The following is a 19731-nucleotide window of genomic DNA, read 5'->3' on the forward strand; positions in this document are numbered from 1 at the left end:
GGGTTCCGAGAATTATTCGTCTGTTGAGGCCCTGAAGAAGCCCGAGGTAGCCTGGACCTGCCAAAGCTTCTGGTATCGTGTGTTCTAGGTTATCAAGAGAACTTGATCTCCTTATGAATAATTTGAAATGTAGCTTGCAAATAGAAGCAAAAAAAGTATGTTTTTACCCTATTTAGATCGTTCGTTATAAGCCTTTCAATATTTTTCCTATTTATCTGGACCGTCCTGTACATTTTCATAATCTGATAAATTGCTCAACCCTTACGCTTTTTCTCCCTTTCATAAGCCATTAAAAGCATCATTGTCCAAAATTTTAAATGTATTTCTAGCTTATTTATAAAAAGAAAAAAAAATCCTTTTACAATTCTTTTATTATTCGTTTGTTGTCCTCTCTATTGAATATGAACAATTTAAAAAGTAATTATAATTTCTCTTCGTACGGGATCTTAATCAAAACACATAAATGAATGATGAACTCATATTCAATTTCCTGTGAGAAAATTTATTTTTTTATTATTTTATTGTTGATACATTATCAGACTCTTTAAGATTAATGGCTAAACCATGATAACCAAGTATGAAATAATTATAAAAAATATAGTAGTACCAGTCAAAATTAAACATCTTTAAAGAAAATTTCACTTATAGTACTTAAAAAAAAATAATGTGTTTAATATGTTGATAATATATATGGTTTTTCCAATTTTTATTAATCATGTAACATGGAAGTAAAAAAGTACTCAATCTGTTCCTTTTGTTATCTATGTCAATCCTAAAATATAACAAGCTTTTGAAAAGTAGTTTTTTGATATCTAAAGTTGTAAATAATATGACTTGCTAATATGTATAAAAAAACACACATACGACATACATATTAGTAGCACTGACAATTAAAGTATATTTAAATCCATCTGTACATCTCATGATTTATGATTATATTAGAAAATAAATACAAAGCCTACTCTGTATATAGCAAGGACATATAAACAGCAATTACATGGATGCCACTAAGAGTTATTAGGCGTCGACAAACAGATGCACAGTGTTGTATTCATATAGATAAATCATTAAAATTATAATTAGGGAAATTGTGATTTGTTCTATGTATATGAGTGAGGTTACGTGATTTATTCATATGATATCATTAAAAGTGTATGTATATAGAGATGATTCCATTTTTTCTTCTTTTATTATGCCCCCTTCCTTCCTTCATAATTTAAAGTTATGATTAAAAAAAATTAATAATTAAGAAGAAAAGAACGAAGTTTTTTATTACCTATACTCTGAGGTATATCCATATTTATATTCATTTTTATTGTTTTAAAGAGTCTAATAGCTCGTTATCTGCCTTTACTTATCTTTATATTGTTGTTGTTTTATTGTTCTTTATTGTAATTAATATTAACCCCTGGAAAGGAAAACAGAGTCCTACTTTGTACGTATCTATGTATATAATTGTGAATTGTATAAGCATTTTACGTATGTAAAAAGAAGAAAACAGAAAATGGACATTCTTACCCCGACTATTTGAGAGGAAACTAGCTAAGCTGTCAAGACTTTTCATTCCAAACAAGTTTTACTCCCTATCAATCAAGGACATATGTAGGAATTACACCGTTTTCTATCCTTAATTATACTATGAGTCCGGCAAGAATTTACACAAAAAACTTCAGTGGAAACCTCCGTCCATTATGAGCAAAAACACTTTATACTTAGATGATGGTTTTTTTTAAGTTTTCCATTTTATTTTATAACTAGGGTTGTCATTTATAAGAATCTGTTGATTTCCCATTTATAACGCCTCAAGAGATTTTCAATCTCAATTTTTCTCATTCATGTGTGCACTGACTCTTTGTTACAATTTATACTTTAATTGTTTCTCCTGACTAATGAAAGTATAAGGATAACAGCTTTATAAAATAAAAATCACTCTTATTGTTGCCAACAACAACAACAAAATTGCACCTTGTTAATGTTTTCCGACAACCCTTAAATGTTTTGTAAATCCATATCTGATGATGAGGACAATAGTTTTAAAAATAAATCTTTTTTAGTTTGTTTGTTTTAACTTTTATAAATTTCGTATTTAATGTACCCATATTTTGTAGCGACAGACTTTAATATATTTTTACAGAATCCTTAAAACATAACTGTTAATATTGAAGGGTTATGTTTAATCTAAAAGTTTAAATTTAAAATAGTATATTTATTAATGATTAATTTTATAACAATACTTCTTTTATTCGTTTTAAGTATAAGGTTGGGAAAAATTAATTTTGTATTTTTCGCTTTATTTTAATGGTTGATTAGAAGTGTTACAATAATCTGATTTAAGGCAGACATACCTCGTTCTGTTTGATAACTTGTTGCCATTGATTTGTTTCTATTGACAAAAAAGTCGGACTACAAATATTCTCAATGTACAATTGATGCTAAATCTGTACTCCCTAGCGTGTTGTTCATAGAAAGGAAAAAGCGGTAGTCACTTGGTACCAGGTCTTAACTGTAGGCGGAGGCATAAGAGCTTCCCTATCCGACCTCTTGAATCTTTTGGTGCGTCTTGAAAGATGGGTATGGGCTGGCGTTGTCTTGATAAAACACATTTCCTCTTGTATTTAAGTTTCCTTTTGTATCCAGCTTTCTGCAAATGTTTCAAAACTGTTTTATAATCAATGTTTAGCTCCTCGGCGATTTTACAACTTCTAATAAGACGGTCTATCTCGATATTTTCCATGACTTTATCAACACATTCGACAACAGACCGGCCAATGTGTAACATTTCGTTCATTTCCACTACACTAGAACAAAATCGTTCGCACCACTGTTGTTCAACACGAACCGAAAGAGTATTCGCCCGTATACATTGCAAATTTTCTTGGTCAGTTTTGACGCGTTTTTCCAGCTCAGGTAGTAAAAAATTGAAAATTTCTCCCTTCGAGACCTCCATATACTAGACACAATTTAATTCCCGACTATCCAAAAAGCGTTTGTAGTATACGCTCACATCTTAACAATGCTTTATCGTATGATTCGTTAATGAACAAGATATTCTTAGTTGAAAAAAAGGGCTGGATAAACGAAATTACTTTTTCTCCCAATGTATATTGAGTATTTTAATGCTTAAAATTTATATCCCTTCGTAACTAAACGAATAATGTAGGTTATGTTATATAGAAAACAGTTATGTTTGCAACAACAACTCTTGAATTTACATTTTTTTCATCACTGTCACGTGTTTAAAAATGAATGAAACTTACAGGCGTCTAGGTCTAGGTATTTCATAAAACTCACAACTGTTTACAGCTGTATTAAATATGAGTTGAGATCTCATTTTTAACAACAACTTACAAAGAGGGATACTTTTTCTCATTCATGAGCACATTTACGTCTGATTACAATTTATACTAAGAGGTTCTCTGCTCAACAATGAAAGCAGCTTTAAAAAACATTAAACAACAAACAAAAATCGCACGTTAAAAATGCTTAAGATGTACAACCATATGTATGTAGCTACTCTGTGTGCAAAATTAATTATGTATTTCGTAACATCCATAGAAATATAGATCAAGAGCTTAATATGCCACGTGGTTTTCAAAAAAAAATCAAGGATAATTACATAGTAGTTATGTACTATTCCCCACTAAAACCAAAATTGGGGTTTATAAGAGAGGGGAGATCCCCCTAGCATCTTACTAAGAGAAATCCCTTCTCCTATTAAAGAACTCGGTTGAACGCGTTTAAAGAATAGAAAGTAATGTATATTTATATATTGGCCCTCAAAACAAAAGCAAGCTAGAATGAAACTTTTTTTCAAAATCTTGTTTGGTTACATTTGTATTATTTGACGAATTATTCATCATCAATTTAATACAACAAAATATTATAATTCGTCATTTGGAGGTGCCGCAAATTTCACTTAAAGTAGTAATCATTTATCATTTCAATGGAAAAGTTAGAACCCAATAGGTTATTTTTAACGTTCCGTTAGTGACCATCCTTTTTCGACGTGGTTCATAAACCGAGGTTAAATTTTAAACCAATTACTGAACGAATTTTATTTTGTAATATACAGTTGACAAAGACTCAAAATTAGGTTAATTAATCTTAACAACATAATATGGGGGTATCAACAGGATATAGCTTGTGATTATTATACATAAAATAACATAGTATTATTTTTGATAAAAACTTCTATAAAATATTTAAATTCAAAATTAAATTTGGTATTAAAAATTAGTCACTAATTTTGATGAAAATGACTGATATATATAGAATAACACCTGATATTACATTTTTAACATCCTCCTGTATACTATAAATTGAAGACAAGGGAAATAGACAAAGAAAAAGAACGACTTTAAGATGAAGGAATTAATCAAATTAAAGTAAAAAAAATGTCATTGATTTTGAAAGATGTTTCAGAAGCATTAGACAAATTTATAGCAATGAAATCCATTTTAAACAGATTTAAAGTAAATTTATAAAATTTGGGATACCGAAAACTGTACTGTTTACTAAGCAAGGTTTAAAAAAACCTATTGGGGTCAAATGCTTATCAAATATTGGGCTCTATGTACAATATATGATGTAAAAAATTATATTTGACATTTTTTTAAATTCTTGATTTTTGTTCAAGATTGTTTTTATGTTGACGCACTAAATAAATAAATAATTTTGAATGCTTATTTCAACCATTCCTAAAAAATATATATAATAACTCAAAACTGCAAAATCCCTGTACTGAAATGATATATTTAGTATCGCAATGTCCTTCATATAGTCCGAATTGGATTAGTCAGGGTTTTTCCGTGATACAGTTTATCGTTTCAAAACTTTTTATTAATAAAATCAAACAATGGTTCAAAAATAATAAAAATGTTAGTCATAACCAAGGGCAGCCTCACACATTATGGTATATAATATGAACCAATTTTTCAGGCAGTTTCGATACTCTGTCCATGCTTGGAAAGTGTGCAAGTTGAATATCTACAAAATGAATGTACTAGTGCCGATTTCAATTATAATATGTATATCTATAGTTATTGTAAATCCCAACTATTCATTAATATTATATTAACGATTTGATCTACTATTATTATTATTATTTGAATACTATATATGTGGTGTGTCAACATAAGAACAATCTTGAATATAAATCAAGAAAAGAAGAAAATCCTTATTTTTTGGCCAATATTTCATAGAGCTTGTGCTGAGCTCTGTATTGAAGCTTGTGGCATGAGTTAAAATATTCAAGATTTTTAACTATAGTTAAAAACCATTATATTTGCCCCGACATTAAACTCTAAAGAATATCAATTTATCATTTTTTTTACGTGACGATCAATTTTAAATACTTGAAGTGAAATTTGGAGATTAGGTAAAACAATAGATCGACAGTAATTGTCGAAGAATACAAACGAAATATACACTCAATTTTGATAAAATTCATTCTTACATGTTTTTGTGTTGACAAGCCACATATACAGGATTGATAAAATTCTTTTCTTTTTAATTATTTGATGTTATTGGATTCATATTAATAAAAAAGAAATATATATAGAACAATTAATGGATAGAAAATCTCTTAAACTCTTTATTTAAAATGCAAAGGTTCATTTCTTTTTTAAAGTAACTTGCTCAAATTCCCCACATTTACATAAGTACAACCTAAATAATATATTTGTATATATAATAGGATTTAAAATATTCTACGAGCTCCACTGTCAAAACACTTTGTTAAAAAGCTTATTGTTCAGCACTATTCTTGTTTCTTTTCTCTTTTGAGAGATGATTGTCTCAAATATGTATGTATATAATTTTCACTTATATTCAATAGTGAAATCTTCTATTTGACAGCTGCATTTTGAAGAAAAAAACCAGTAATAATAGTACACTTATATATTCATATACAAACACTTTGTCTAGAGTTGTTATTATTATGTAATTTTTTATTCTTTATATGCGTATTACTACTACAATTATAAAAATATATATGTGGCCTGTCACCAAAAAAGCAAGTTATGAATATTTTTATAAAAATTGAATTTATACATTATAAATGTGGTAAAAATAAATATACTATTTTTGAGGATTTATAAAATGCATGAGTGCTAATTATCTTGGTAATTGAAACAGTGATTTAACGATGATCATCAAATTTTTTGATAATTAACCTTCCTTGGTGCACCATTGACATCAAAATTAATGAAACAGAATCGAGTAAACCAAAATATCAAATGCTTTCCGGTTACAGTATCAGGACCATAAACAATATTCACATTTTCTCTTTCCTGGTTTCCATATTTGACGCGTGCTCAAACAAACCTGTTAAGAACTGTTCACAGTTTGCTAAGAGTCAAAAAATCAAAAATATGTCAAATAATGATTTTTAGTCGGAAGTCTTATCTTTCTAACACCATTTAGTGTACTCCAATTGCACTTATACAAGGCGAGATACACATTACTAAAGCCATCCAATGGACAAATGATAGATTTCTTTTTACTACATATATTATTATTTATTTTTTTCGACTAATGATCTTCTATCAAATAATTAATCTTATTTATCCTTTGGAAACACTGCAAATTGCAGAAAATGAAAAATTGATAAAATTTATTGGAACAATCATACTGTAGCTAAATTAAGTCGTATAAATCAAATTAGATATAGTATAGTACACACTCGGGGCTATCTTAACCCCCTTTGCATATATAAATTTAAATACAAAGCCTATAATTGACAGAAATATATTTATGAAATAACAGTTTGTATGTGTAAATGATTTAAAATATAATTTGGACAGGTATCAATTTTTTTAATTTTTGTTTTTACTATTATTTTATTTTTTCTTACTGCATAAATAAATTTATATCTGTTTTTTTTTTACAGCGACTGCCAGAGCCCTCAACAACGAGTTATTTGGAAAATGATTTACTCACACCCATGTGGAAAACCATGAGTGTTCATCCCAAATATAGCAAATGTTTTTTAAAAATCCATCATTACCTTATATCACGTGGGGCTGGTCCTCTCTCCGCATCCGATCGCCATTATATCGCAATTATGGTAAGTGTATTATTTTTTCAGTTCTATAAATTTGAATTACTAACGATATACATATATATCTTTTTGATAAGTAAAATACTCTTTAAAAAAATTTAGAAAAATGTAATCTAATTTGTCCGAAATTAACAAATTTAAAAAAAATATTACTCATAAAATACAAATAATAGTTCTACAAAAGTAGAAAAAAATAATCACCTAACAAATTACAATTGAGATTTAAGGTAATTAAGTCTTGAAAGAAGGAGAAAAAAAACTATGCAAATCTTAATGATGGAATAATAAAATAAATACAAAATTTAATGTTATTAAATTGTAAATTTGAAATAGGTAGGATGTTAATTAAAAATAAAATAACTAGTTAAGTATATTGTACTTACAAATTTTGCTATAAGTACACTAAAAAGGCAAAATTTTACAATTTTTTTTATGTAGATTATAAGCAAAAAAAGTTAAATAAAAATTGAACAAACTACACAAAGAACAAAGTTACTATTTGAGAGCAGAAACTCACAAAAATAATGAAACTGTAAAATTGATAATTTTGTATGTACCAGACAAAAGTAGTAGTAAATTTCTAAGAAATGTTTAATGAAATGAAATTCTTCGTAAAAATTGTCAATTTCGAACACCAATTTTTCTTTCTATATAAATAGAAACGTAGTCACATTCACTGTTTGTTTTTATTTATTGGTGTCTTATGTATTTGTATATCATAATTCATGTGCATTTTCAGTATACCTATGTTAAGATTTGAATTAAATGTAACACTAGTATGCTAAAATGAATTTTGTTTGTTTTTATTAGTGAGAGCTCTTAAAACTAAAGTATTCATCAGTCATCTTCCCCTATTAATATTTTATCTCAAACTCTTATTATAATTCTTTCATTTTTGAAAACAGAACACGTCATTTGAATTGATATAAGTCTTGAGTAATTAAACGTAATTGTGCGCATGAAAACCGGAGATTAACTCTTAGGATTAATTGGGGAGTTATAATATATATAATTACAGTAAAATTTGTCTTATAGCCAACTCCACATTACTCCAGGCAATATCGGGTATAAATGCTACTCATATATATATTAAAATATCAAATTTACATTTAAAAAAAAAAAAAATAATACAAAACTACCATTAATTTGTATAGAAAAAAAATTCATGTAAAATTATTTGCAGAATATTTTGTTAAAAAACACAAATTTTGGTCAAATTATTACATATTATTTTAAAAATTGTCAAATTTTGTAGTTAATTTATAATTAGTTTTAGAAAATCAATTTTATATAAAAAAATAATAATGATCTACTCAGTTTATCTCATGTTGATAATTTTCAAATTGTTTTACTCATAAATATAGGAGTAAAATATATTTCACATATGTTATTTGCCGCAGGTCAGTTTTATGTTTGAATACCACGCAATTTGCATAAATTCTTAAAACATTATTATATAAGGATAAAAATAATCATTCAAAGCGAGTTTTGATACAAATGAAATATGAGCCTTTTCTTTCTTTTTAATTTATCATGGTTATGATGATATACCATGGATCTGGTGTACCATATATGATATACATATACTCAAATATATGTATGATTAAATGTTTTATCATCATGATTTATCGTTTCACATATATTTGATGGTTCTTGAAGACGATGATTCATTTGTCACTGGTTCATATTAATATTTAATATTATTTTTCTGCTACAAACAATATGTTTGACCGTCGTATGATGCTCAAACCATAATTCATTTATACCCGTAGCTTAACAGTTTGTATTTACATATGTAGAACATTTTCATGTGATGTCAGCAATTTTATGTGGGTTGTTTTGGGGACCTAAGCAAGAAAATAGAGGAATTTTAGACCACGTCAAAATGGAACCAGCTATCAAAATAAATTCTTCTTTTGGCGACTTTTATAAATCTCTGACCCTCAAATGTATTAAAAAATTTCTTAAATCGATTGGATCAGTCCTAGTCCTTTTTTTTTTTGCCGCGCTTTCTGTTTTTGTTTTCATTAGTCCGATCTTTTTTACCATTCTACGGTTTCAATAAGTTGGTCTTTCAGCCCTACCTATCTTTTTGTTTCTTTCACTCCTAGTGGGAATGGAAGAATATAAAAACGAAGAAAATTATTAATGATACCTATAAGTAATTATTATACGTTTTAGCCATACATCTTGTCTCTTTGAAAGAGGTTATGAACAATCTGAAATATTGTAGTTAAAACTACCGTAATTTAGTTGTTGAAGTTAGCATATAAGACCGATAAGGATATTTTCTATAACTACCAAATTTTATCGGAAACACACTGATTGGACTGCAGTATTTATGGTGTGCGTAGACCAATCCAACAATAGTCGTTATACAATCTTATTTTCATGTTGGTAATCAATTTTACCTATTACAATGGAAAGAATAAAATATTTTTCTTAAACTATCCGACTTTTCTCGTTCGTCATGAAAAATTGTAGCAATCTAGTAATTTTTAAGAATTTTCGGTTGATATAACTTGGTTTCTATTTTGATATCACTACTTATTATTAGCATCAAGTAGTATTTAATGCAAATTTTTAGTACTATTTCGCTTCATAAAGATATTTAATGGATTTTTTTCAATATTTATTGCAAACTTGTCCGTTTGATGTTGTAAAAATATCAACTTTGAGCCTCCAACAATAATGATGCAATCTATAAAATCAGTGGAAACCCTTTATTAAAAAAATATATCTCAGCAACAATTTTTACACCTTAAATATTTTATGTGAAATAAGATTTTGTATTATTGAAAAAAAATTTATCAATGCCTGAAAAAGGGGATAAAGGGGCGGGGAGGTGAAAAAAGCTATAAAAAAGTTATGCCTCAAAAAAGCTTTTTTTTACTTGAAATTTAATACCCTCAAAAAAAGGTGGGACATTTTTTTTTCTTTTTATAATTACTTACGGGTGCTGTGGCACTCACAAAGAATTTATTTAATTTGAAACTTATTACACTTAAACATATTCTAAAGAGCAAAAAAAAAAAAGTCGTAAAAAAACAACTCAAAAAATCATTTTTAGGAGCTTGAAATTGAGTTTTCATTGTAAATATTATTATATATTACTCCTGTAAGTGTTCATTTTGAGGTCTAATGATTCCCAGGAATCAACGCCTATTTTTTTTTGTATGAAAAATATACATATTTAAAATTTGTTAAGATGTTAGTCACTTTCGTTGTATAAAAAGAGTGATTAACTCTATTAATTACCAAAAATAGTAATTTCTTTTTAGGGAAAAAAATTTATGAACATGGCCATTATTATAACTGTATTTTTTTTAACGAAAAATTAAAAGAGATTTTGTGTTTAAAAAAGATATAAATATATATATATATTTTTTTTTGATTTATTGTATTACCAATAATAAATGGTATTTATTTAAAAACATATAAATATATATATATGTACTAGTATATCCCCCTCATTCGCCCCCCCTCTTTATTGCAAGTATTAAGAGCTTTATTTCATGAATATAAATTATCCTGTGTAGATTATTAAAATGTTTCGTTTTTCCCGAAAGAAACTTTTTTACTGTTTTTATTGATATTTTTGCCATAAATCAAATTTTTAATTTGCAAAAAGGCCTTCAAACGCTATATGCCTACACAAAAAAGACCTTTGTAATTATTGTTCATTTATGATGTGTTCAAGTTGCATATTTGTACAAATTGTAACTAGTATCAGAAATTTGTACGTGTTGCAACCAAAGAATGAGATGAATATTTTTTTTAATGAAGGAATTACAATACTTGCAATGCAAACCATAAAACCATTGAATTTTCCATAGATTATCAATATATTAATGGGATACTTATTGACTATTTTTATATTCGGCACTTTATAGAGGGAAAACCTTTGCCAATGTCAATTTAGCCTAAATTGATTTTTTTTCTATATTAAATCTACATAAGTAAATCTGTTTGAGCTCACTGCCTCAATATGCTCGAAAGTTATAGTAGATTATAGAATTTGAACGTTTTGTGGTAAGATGACTTATTATCTGGACCTCTTTAAATTTAACGGCTCTTTTCTTTGGCCATATATTTCTATCTTAATATCAAGTTAAATTATAATTGATGAGTAACTTGTGCAGTTATCCTTATTACCAACAGACAAACAAAGGCATAAACATAACCTCTGTTCAACTTTGTTGGTGGAGGTAATTACAAAAATATAAACATTCTCTAGTAAATTTTATAGAGTTCAAATGCTTACAGATTTATTACTCATAAATACATATAAATCATGTAATTTTAAGAAATCAAAGTGAAATTATATTGTCAATGTATAGTGGGTAATTAGAATAGCCAATGTTGTAATTAAATAATGCGTTTTCGGACAAAGAAATCGCAAATTGTACCATTTGCTTATTAAAGCAGTAATTTATACACAGACATTACAACTTTTATTTAACATAAACGAGTATAAGTATTATAACATGCGAACTAAAAAGCGTGAGGTTTTTTTTCTTCTTTTTTTTCACAATAAAATTAATGATTATCAAATTTAAGGGTTCCAAACAGTTTCTGTCTAGTTTTTCGTTCCTGGGCATTGGAATTAGTGCTCACATGACGGTTCAACTTGACGATTTCCATTATTTTGTCACCATTTTCGACGTCCATAGTACCAAAACTGGAATTATTGGACCTACCGCTTTGCTGTTGCATTCGATACTGTATTGTGCCCATAAACAGCAACTGTTTTTGACCCCCTGCTCCGTCTTTTCATCTTGGTAGTAGTGATACTGAGTAATGTATCGAATTTTCATGTTGAATTTTTATTTCATGTGTCCATATTCATGTAGGTGTTAATTGCAATTGAAATTTTGAATATTTTTAAGTTTTTTTTATGCATCTTTTATCATTAAAAAAATATTGTTATTTTTTTTCTCCGAAAAAAAAATGTTTAAATCAAAATTTGTTTTCTGACATATTCATTTTCGGTAATGATTCCAAAACATATTATGAGTTAGGTTGGATGTATCCTACTGTATACGTCGGAGAATAGAGATGTGAAGACGGAAGATTTTCAATTAAACGTGACGTGTTGTCTTTTTCTTATTTATTCAATTACGAACATGTCTCTTCAGAGTATGTGTGTATTTTTTTTTGTTTATCCCCTCTCACACTAAATAGATTAAATAAACTTTTATTATTTGATCTTTTCAATAAAGATAAAAGAAAATGCGATGAAGAGAAGAGAGGAGACTTAGAGCAAAAAAGAATCCCCTCCTCAAAAAAAGAAAAAGAAAAAAAAAGGCTATCAACATGAAAGGAGATGAAAATCTTTTACAAAAAATATCAATTTAAAATTTTAATAAACATTTTGCCAAATTGCTTTTGATGTTATTTCTCTATAGCAATATAATTATGTGAAAATAGCTTGTAATTTACAATTTAGGACCTTAATACATGTGTGCAGTTAATACACTATTTGGAGTTTTTGTACGCCTGTTCATTATTACTAGTATGTTAATACTAATGAGTATTAATTAACCTCTTTGACAAAAATAATGTCAGAGTATACAGGGAGTGGAAAAAGTTTGTGAAGATATATTAATTATAGTTTATAAATTTAAATAATCAAATTGAAATATAAATTAATTCTAAAAAACTTTTGTTCGAAATAGAAACCCTGTGCTCGGATTCCATTACGGAGACGAAAAGGGAATACTGAGAGTTTTTTCAGAGGTATTGGCTCCTTACTGGACGAAGCCACGCTTCAGAATGTCCTTGGAGGGGCGGTGCTTGGCCTGAAGAACGGCTCATATAATAAAGTTCATGGTATTAGGTCAGGTGTGATAGGACACCACAATTTTTTTTTTCCCAAAAGCTCTTTGAATTTGATTTTCATGAGTACAGTACATGTATCGAAGTGTGAGAGGGTGCCTTGTCTTAGCTGAAGATGTAAGCCAGAGAAGGATTTTGTCCACTAACATGGCCTTGTAGACGTGTTGGTAGATCTTCACATCCTTCTCAATGACAATGAGGGCATCTTCTTCCCGTCTGACATAATAACCGCCCAGACCATGACAATAGGCTGCTTATGATAGCTGGTGATGATACAGTGCTCGAAAGACATGGTGTCAATGGTTTTCCCAAAAATACGGTCATTTTAGGCGTTGTGGATGTCTTCAATGATGAACAACTTTGTTTTCTCTCCCTATGGGCCTTTTCGTCTTCGCCATTTTACCCAGTCAAAGGGTTTTCTACTTCGAGCAAAAGTTTAAAAAAAATAAATTAATTTTATAAAAAATACTAAAAAATATATTTACAAACTTATTCCTCAGCCTATACATTTTTTTATCAATAGGGCAATGCAAAGAGAGAGAGATATATAAATGACTTTTTATAGCTTAATTAGTCTTATGTCTCTCATTTTATATATCTCTTATTCATATATTTTGAGATATATATGTACATTTTTTTAAACTAATTTTTTCATTCAAAAGATCCAAATCTCTATATATTTTTACTACATTTAGAGAATTGATAATTATTTGACCCAATATCCTGATAACAGATGTTAAAATTGTACATGCATATATCTTATACAATTTTGCATTTATTACAATTAAAGTGAAATGTATATAATTATTTGTATTGTATAGACATAAATCCTTTCTATAAACAATCATATCTTTTTATACATAAAAAGATAATTTTTATCTTATCAGACCAACAATTGTTGTATTTATTATCCATTATACATTCTACTAATTAAGACTTTTACCACCAAAAAGAAGAAAAAAAATATATAACCAAAAATGTGTTTCAAGATTTATCTTGAGACTTTTTATATATTGTATCCTTACGTGTGTGGTTTATCTAGATCCTTATCATGGATGGTGAAGTATCTAACATATTTTATACTTCTTTTTTATATATGGTTGTATATGCACGCCACTGATAATCCCGTTGGAATTTTCCCCCTCTCAAAATGGAGATGAAATTGCATTCCTATGATTCGTTTATTGTTCTACAAATTTTTATTTGGTAACTATTTATTTTTTATTCTTCTTTGTAACCGTGAAAGGGGGTTAATTACTAAAGCAATGTTTCACAATATACAACGTGCAGTTGTTGTTTAACTACGAACTCTGAACCATGCGCAGCTAAGAAGCTGTTTGTTGCTTTGTTGGCTAGCCAGAAGTGTCTGGCGTCAGTTAAAGAAAAAGGTATCGATCAACATAGTATTTATTCCACAATCGTGTATAAGGCAGAGTGCCCTTGTTGGGATCCGTGTCGGAAAAAACAAGTTAGGGATTGTAAACTTCTTAAAACTCTATTAGCCTTTTGTCTGGAGAGTCTGGAGGGGATTGTGAAAATTGTGCTGATCACAAGATGAGGTCAGACTGCCAGATAATTTTTTTATTTTACTTTGTTAGACGCAGTGTTTGGCCTCCAAGCTCACCGTATCTCAACTACACTGACTTATTAATGTGGAACACATTTGAGTGAAACACCAACAGATCCCTCCTGCTACACAATATATGAGCTGATTTCTAGCATCTGGAAGAATTCCTGAATATGGCAAAAGAGAGTTACAACAAGATCTATTCCCGTTTCCGAAATAGAGTCTGCGGCCGTCATTGACGCCAAAGGGGATCATATTTAATAGTATTAGCTTAGTCTTTATTCACCTCTTATTTGGCATTGGTTTTACTAAAATTGAATGATGAGTTCAGGAGAAAAGAACACAAAAATCCATGGTTTTCGTAATCATTATTTAATAATTTTAATACAATCCATATGAATATTCATCAGTAAGAGTTAGATAATTTACATTAACTCCCATTATAAACCTAAAGATCATATGTGAATTTTGTTCTATCAACCAATATTAGGTAAATGTTTATCAAGCTATCCCATCCATTACTTTTTTCGTTCAATATATAAAATCTCTATGTAGTTAAGTAAATTCTTCTATAACCCATCAACGCAAAAGCAAAATTGAATTATTTTTCTCAAAATTAAGTGTGGATTACATTCATATATTTCGCGACCAAATATTCGTCAATGTCTATCCAAAAATAATTCTTATTAACCCATTGGAGGTACACAAAATTGCATTAAAAGTAGCCAAAATTGATTGTTACAATATATAAGTAAAAGTAGACAGATTTTATTTTAAAGGGAATATTGAGGCCCAATTAAGTATCATACATCAATTAAAAAAATTTAACTGGAAAACACAAGCATAAATTCCAAAGAGTTTAAAAATAAAATCGTATGATAAATTGGAATTTTGTACGCTAATAAAAAAAAAAGATAAGACGTAATTTCAAAGTCAATAGTCTTTTTTTTTTTTAAAGATGAAAAAGGGATGTGACATGAGAAGGTCTCCAAGGGTGATGATGCCTGCTTATATATTTCTTCAAACATGACCAAATCTTCAAGACTAGACATCGTAAAAAAAATTATAATAAAATATTCAAGTACATATTTTGGTGTTATGTTATATTGCCCATGTTTTAAAAAACCCGTCACATCCCGTAAAAAATACATACAGCAAAGTAAAAAATGTACAATTTCGGTAATGAGGAATGCTCATTAATTCATGGGCAAATTGATATGGAATGATATTTTGGAAAACAAATCCTTGATATTAAATATGTTTTATTATACCTTTCTATTTATTTGCATGACTTTTACTCCTCCATTGTTTTTTTTAATATTATCATTAGGAATTTAATAAGAAAAGATTATGCTTTCGTATGTTAACGTCATACTATATGAAAATTTGAATAAATTTATTGAAAAATATCTTAGATTACATAACTTGTTCAGCGATTATTTTGTACTGCTTCTAATACAATGAACATTTTGCGTGATTCGTAGTTAGATTTATTGCTTTAGCAACTCAATTAAAGAAGTCGACACGATTTTACCATGGGCTGCTTACGCAAACACGTTGATCCTTGCCCACGATTCATAGTACTTTTTTTGTAGAACAAGACTCATATTTTTTGCTTAGGAGCATTCCGATCAAAGAGTTTTTTCTGCTAAACAAAGGTTTTTCTGTATGTAACATTTTTACTGAGGTTAGAGATTGAATAATATACTATAATCGACTATATTCTAGTTGTATATATACTTAATTCAGCTATTCCCAACAGGAGCTCCACAATTCCACAATTTTTCGAAAAATACAAAAATGATTTTATTCTAATAAAATTTGATTGTTTAATAAGCTTTCAAAATGGCCAACTACCGTCTTGGTCACGTCACGTGAAAACACTCTATTGTATGTTCTATAAATGTTATAAAATTAAAATATATATAATTATTTTCTGCCTATTAACTAATATCAAATAAATATTTTTATTGGATAAAAAATGCGCAAATATACATTGAATAAAGACCTTTCTAAACAAGTCATAGCCTTGCTTAAATAGAAGAGGGGCGGTTCGATAAAAGAGTAAAGGGGGGAGCCCCCTCCTTTATAAAGAAAGTAGGAAAATGGGAGTAAATATATTATGTACATTTATTAAATCTTATCTTGGAATATAAATAAATATACAGTCTAAAAAGTCCTGCCAAAATAGGAGGATGCTATCAAAATATTTTTGGAGCCAAGCTTCTTTTATTTATATTATTATAGTTATTATTATTACTATTCAAAGAGATATACACACTGTGTGTACTATATCTTAAAGACAGCAAACTTTGTTCAAACCAAATATTATATAATATAGCTGTAAAATATTATTATTTGTCCTGATACTGACATTGACGATAATAACAAATATATATTTATTCTTTAAACAATTTGGCACATATTAACTTTTTTGATATAGTTTTTCCCCTATTTTCTTGTGTGTGGTTGTTTATGGGATATTTAGAAAAATATTTTTTATTACTTCTGGTCGGTTTTTACGTTTTTACTAGTGACGGGACGATTAATTGGATTCAAAGTATCGGGTATTTTTACTGGAATCGTTATTAAGAAAATAATGGTTACTAAGTTATGAAAAAAACATTATTAAATATATTCGTTAATCCAAAAAAAACGACCATGTGGTTTTTTTATTTGAGTCCAATTATTTTATAACTATTGTAATAAAATAGTTTATGATAAAAAATGCTAAAAACGTAGAAAAACAAATTCAACACAAATTAAGCGTGAACAAAAGTGCCGTTAACACATGCAGTCAGTGCAGATAATTTTAATTTAAGGGAATAAGTTGTGTAACAGGTTATAAGAAAATTTGCCCTTGCAAACTTTGCTACAGGAAAGCTAACCGCAGGATTACTCGCCCTGGGAAAATTTGCCTTGGGAAAAGCTTGCCGGGTAGAAGAATCGCCTTTCTTTATTTAATGCAAATATTATTTATTTTTTATAAAGGAAGGGAATTTATTTTATCAATTGTAATTTGTATAAATGTATAGCAAAATGGTATTTCTTAACTATCATTTAAAAAATTAAACATTTTTTTTCTATAATCGCATCTTCTTTGGTATTTTTTTTTATAATCACTAGTTTTTACTTTAATGTAAAGGAAAAAAGAGTCAAATACATGGTGAAGTCTTGTATTGAATATTTGGTGGCATATGGCACTTCTTTCAGAAAATATTTCTTTATTCTGACACAAAAATAAAAGGGTAGCCTATGTCATTCAAAAAAAAAATTTTCTTTTAAACGAAAAACTATTTCATTTGATATTATGACAGAAGTTCTATTTAAGTTTTTTTTTCTAAAGAAAAAAAAAAATAGGATAAAAATCCATCCTCTGACTCCAATTGGCCTCCCCCCTACTTCTCCATAATTTTTTCCATTCAGCTGTACCAATATGATGATGGTATTTTAACTTATAAATGTCAGGAATTCAAAAGGGAAAAAAAAAATCTATAAATACAAGGTAAATGATTTATAGTTTTTTAATATGTGTATGTAGGCAGGTAGGTATCAATAAACGTGACTTTTTTTAAAGGAAAAGAGGGTGTACAAAGTACTCGAATACCGGGTAGAATAAGTAGGTACTCTACATAGTAGGAATGTTTTATTGAAATATAATGATTTTCTTGTCAAACTACCTTTAATATACAGGGCGGGAATTTTAAATCCTGAACAAGTGACAACCTCAATATTTTGGCAACCCTGAAGTCTATGCTTATAAAAGTGTGCTTATCAGATTTAACTGACAATACTATATCAAAAAATTACAAATTATTTTAAATATCCTCCAAATATGAAAGTCGTGCAGCCATTATTAGATGCCTCCATGCCTTGCACGCGTCGAAGGATGCAAATAACTCCATATATAATTATCATAGAGGGCTTATATTGATGTTAAAAGTTTTGGTGTCATACTATAATTTAAACAGGTGCTGTTTGTACAAATTGTCTCATTAAAACCGGATTTATTACGGAAAAACCAACATTTTAAGAAGTGGATGTTTTTGGGCAAAGAAAATTTGGCCTCCTAGCTAGACAAATCTGAACCCCTTGGACTACTATTTTAGGGACGTCTCGGAGAGAGAGTTACTGACGTATAACACTGTTGCTGGTTTCTGTTCTCAAGGAAGTGGCCAATATGTACAAATATTTCTTCATAAAGGACTGTGTCAGATTCATGGCTAGTTTGGAGGCTCTAGTTGAAACTAGAGGTGCTTGGTTTGAGTGATTAGCTTCACTATGGGCCCCTACATATAAAATCATATATATCTGGAGGGTGGGAATTTAAAATCCGGAACAAGTGTAGACCTATATATATTGGTAACTTTGATATCAATATTGATGAAAGTGAGTTCATCAGATTCAATTTACAAAACTGTATAAGAAAATATACAAATCCTTGAGATCTCCTCAGAATAAGAACGCAGTGACAGCATATTTGTGTATATCCGTGTCGGGCGCACGCTCAAAGATGTAAATAACTCCATAGATAATAATGCTGGATAACTTAAATTGGTGTTAAAAGATCCGGTATGTAGCTCCCCTACTCAATTTATAGCTGTATCAAAGGTTTAGGGTACCATCGAAGCGTGTCACGGTCATGGCATCAAATAACATTTTGAAAAATTAACAAGTGGAAATCTTATTTTACCATCGTTGAGCAATTTTTCTAAGTTTAAATCATCAACCATTAATATATTTTTTCTGATTGCATGTTCTTCTAAAATTGAGGAGTGCTTTAAATTTCTAAAGAATAACTTATTTTTAATATTTGACGTATTATATCAATTGTAGCGTCCTTTTTAAATTAAGGGTGATCATCCAAATTTTCTCGAAGTGCAAGCATTAGTGGTATTAAAGAAGTAATTTGTTGGCCCAATTAATTTAAAGGTAATTTCCCGGTTCGGCATATTTCTTCTCCCTTCTACATTTGGATTTCTTGAAAGATCCCAAAAAGTTTTGGAGTAAATTTTCGCGACAATATGAGATAATTTCACTACCCCATCAACTATATAAGATTTAGCTCTTTTCATACCTACAATATAATTCTTATAAAACAAAACACTAAGCAATTTATTCTCCTCTAAAATAAAATAATTGCTAAATTAATTTTGGTAAATATATTTTAATATACTTATATTCTCCCTAAAGTTTCTGGATTTAAAACCCCCAGCCTCTATATTTTGACATTTTTTATATATACATTTATAAATTTATCTTTTAT

At 28.6% G+C, this 19731-nt stretch overlaps 1 protein-coding gene across 1 annotated transcript in view; it reads left to right on the plus strand.

Annotated features, from left to right (window-relative positions):
- Sesn (Sestrin) overlaps positions 1-19731 on the plus strand; it is a 433167-nt gene that overhangs the window by 278066 nt on the left and 135370 nt on the right. Inside the window, exon 2 of the mRNA XM_040719400.2 lies at positions 6890-7066. Coding sequence (XP_040575334.2) covers positions 6890-7066 — 177 coding nt within the window. The remainder of the gene's footprint in view (positions 1-6889; positions 7067-19731) is intronic.

Source organism: Lepeophtheirus salmonis, chromosome 9 (genome assembly GCF_016086655.4).
Source record: "Lepeophtheirus salmonis chromosome 9, UVic_Lsal_1.4, whole genome shotgun sequence".
Lineage (NCBI taxonomy): Eukaryota > Metazoa > Arthropoda > Copepoda > Siphonostomatoida > Caligidae > Lepeophtheirus > Lepeophtheirus salmonis.